At 46.8% G+C, this 3,025-nt stretch overlaps 1 protein-coding gene across 1 annotated transcript; it reads left to right on the top strand.

Annotated features, from left to right (window-relative positions):
• The first annotated feature begins 206 nt into the window (after nt 1-206).
• Nucleotides 207-2,693, top strand: LOC124694438. The gene is made up of 2 exons (XM_047227426.1): nt 207-239; nt 381-2,693. Exon 2 carries the CDS (start codon nt 416-418, stop codon nt 827-829), a length of 414 nt encoding a protein of 137 aa, XP_047083382.1. The 5' UTR covers nt 207-239; nt 381-415; the 3' UTR covers nt 830-2,693.
• The last annotated feature ends 332 nt before the right edge of the window (nt 2,694-3,025 follow it).

The following is a 3,025-nucleotide window of genomic DNA, read 5'->3' as shown; positions in this document are numbered from 1 at the left end:
GCGTCCATGACGCGAAACCTAGCTAGGGTTTTTAATTTTAAATATTTTTTCAGCACTACATAAATTACTTTTTATTAATAAAAATATTATTTAAAAAAAAACGTCTGGCCGCTGGCCAGATCGCTACCCAACGGCAAGCGGTAGAAACTGTCCATTTTGGTGAACATCTTAAAGCCTCTGGGCTGTACGACCGCATCCGCGTGGTCGTCACTTGCATCCACCAAGTACAGAATAAACAGGTTCGTTCCTCTCCGCAACCTTCCGCGTTTCTGCTGGAGCGCGTGGTTCTCCACCGCGTCACGCGGCTGGATTTAAGGATTCATCTCGCACCAAATCAACCTTTCCTTCACCGCGTTCCTCACTTCTTGCATCCATCGCAGGTAGCAGCACGCAGACATCTTCAGCAGCAGCAGCGATGGCGGAGTTATCGTGGCTCACGGCGCTAGGCTTCGCCTTCCTGACCTTCAACTCCGGCATGGCCATCTACCGCTCCAAGGGCGACGCGGGGTCCATCCTCTTCGTCGCCTTCTCCTACCTCGACCTGCTGGCCCTCTTCGCCTGCCTGCGCCACTACGAGCGCCTGGACCGCCACTCCCCTCGCCGCGAGAAGGTCAAGGCCGCCGTCTGGTCGCTCACCACGCTCCTCACCGTCATGTTCAGCTACAAGGTCGCCGAGCTCATACCCCTCGCCGTCAAGCTCCTCGTCTGGGCCATGGCCGCCGCCACCACCTGCGGGGGCTTCTACGCCTTCTTCATCCACGACGACAAGGAGTTCCAGCTGCAGCAGCAGGACGTCGCCGAGCGCGGCCAGGGCGCCGCCAACTACTAGTAGCTAGCCGGCGGCTCGGCGCTTGCCGCCGCGAGGTACGTGCTCCAGCGCTAACAGCGGCGGCGGACGTTAGATCTAAGCAACCAGGTCGTTACTGTATCTTGGCTTTTTTCTCTTCCCGGTTTCCTTTGGCTTGCCCGGCGTGGTCAGATAATCAGTAGATCTGGAATTCGGCATCTGTATAAAGGAAATCCGCCGCTGCGGCCTCTCTGTCCCGGCTACAATAATGAGATCTGTCCAGTTTGATGTGCTGAAGCGCCCCGTTGACAAGTCAGTTTGCTGATTTTGATCCCTGGTTAGACTTTCTGACCTTCAAATTGGGCGTGTGCCCGCCACAAGGAGGAAGAAACTACGACCACTGGAGGTAAGGTGAGCTTAATTTGCGGTTTGTGTATGGGCTTACCTTGGTAATGGATATGATGTGGAATCTTCAGATAGTTTGCTTGAAGTTGTGTTTGGAAAAGTGAGCTGTCTCGAATCATTCACAGATTGGGAGATCCTGTCATACAAGGAGGGTAAAGAAGGAGAAGACAGATGCAGGGAAAATGAATGAAATCACCAACGAAGAAGAAAAAAGGCACCGGAGTGAAAACTGGAAGAACCCAGGGGAGGACAACAGATAAGCGAAACAAACAGAGATGCAGGTGAATCTTGCGGATACAATAGATCATCTGCGCAATAAGATGCCAAACAAGAAATTGTGCTGATGCTGTACTTGTTAAGTTATTTAATCTGATGCAGCCATCAGTACTTTGCTGTATGCCGACGGGAACATGTCGCCACTAGAAATTTGATCAACAAATGGCCAGTATTTCAACTAGATTTGAGGCATGGGATCAAGAGTGAATCGTCCTCATCAGCGTGACAGTTGCTTTTGCAGTCTCCTAAAGATTTCAGCTGGTTTATCTCCCTACTTGAGATTCAAGTCACCTCCTGGATGAAAGATATCTTTTCATGGATCATTTGAGAAACTTGGCGAATTGCAGAGAGTCTTCACGCCTTCGTATCGTCAACAAGATATGCCTATACAAGATTGGGTGTACAGAAAGGAGAGCCAGAGGAACAATAGGGAAAAAAGTTGCCAGGCCAGGGAAGCTGTTTCCCATTGACCGTTTCAGATTGCCATCGTACAAACGAACTGTTCATAGTGGAATTATAACCACAGACTAAGACAGCATATATTTCAGATGCAAAATAGCCAGCCTTTCATTGATAACTGTCTAGTGGGAGCTGGGAAATGGTCATTGGAATACGTCGTTAGCAGTTATGGAAGGCACATAGGAGGGAATAAAAGACAAGACAATTACAAAGCAGCGGATAATCTAGTAGAATCAAATATGCTGATATTTGCAATGTCAAAGCCAATTCCGATGCTAATTCTTTTGTCACATTAGAGGGGGCAAACTGGCAACAAGGTGAGAGCTTCTTAATTTTTGAAGGAAGAGAAAAGGCCAAGGTATTTTAACCCCTAGTTGCCCAATCTAATTTGCTGTCGCTGTTGCCTGTAGTATATGCTGCGCTGTAGCAAGGGCCGAGCCAGCCCTATTATATTTTAAGTTAAAATAAATAAATTCCACTATCTACGAGCTATAATGTGTAACAGTTCTATAAATTATGCTACGTCTTTGTATGACTATACCGTGTTGTATGTCGTTTCATGTCAGTCCTGCTGCTTCATTGAGCTCTGACCAGATCTCGGAGTGTTCTCGATGCTCAGGTTAAGTATTGTACATTGGTACTGTCACCAACTCTACTATTATCGTCATTGTCCTTCTCGTTGGAACATTGCTGGGTTTATCAGTTGTTGACATATGTATAACATTTGTACTTGTATGTTGTCCTATTAATAATGCTGTGTTCTGTATTATCTAGTCTATATGCGCTGTAGTCATGTTAATCTCTTCCTTGGTCCCTCTCTTCGCAACTTTATCATAGTGTATTCACAACTTGTCTGTCCATGTTGAATTGTTGAGTACTCTGTATTATTGTTGCGCATCTGACTTGTACAAAGCAAATTAAGCTGCCATGGGTGTGCAATCGTGTGTAAACTATCCACAAAGTCAGCAACAGCAACAAATTCCAGAGTGGGCATGTGGTACTTGAATTTCCACCATTGTCCTTTGATTTTTTAGCAACTTGGAATGCCTGCGTGATTTGCAAATATTGAGGTTGTATTTGGACTGCCGGCTTAGTTTT

This window comes from Lolium rigidum, chromosome 1, assembly GCF_022539505.1.
Source record: "Lolium rigidum isolate FL_2022 chromosome 1, APGP_CSIRO_Lrig_0.1, whole genome shotgun sequence".
Taxonomy (NCBI): Eukaryota; Viridiplantae; Streptophyta; class Magnoliopsida; order Poales; family Poaceae; genus Lolium; species Lolium rigidum.
The sequence above is the reverse complement of the archived record's forward strand: the minus strand, read 5'-3'. Positions and strand labels throughout refer to the sequence as shown.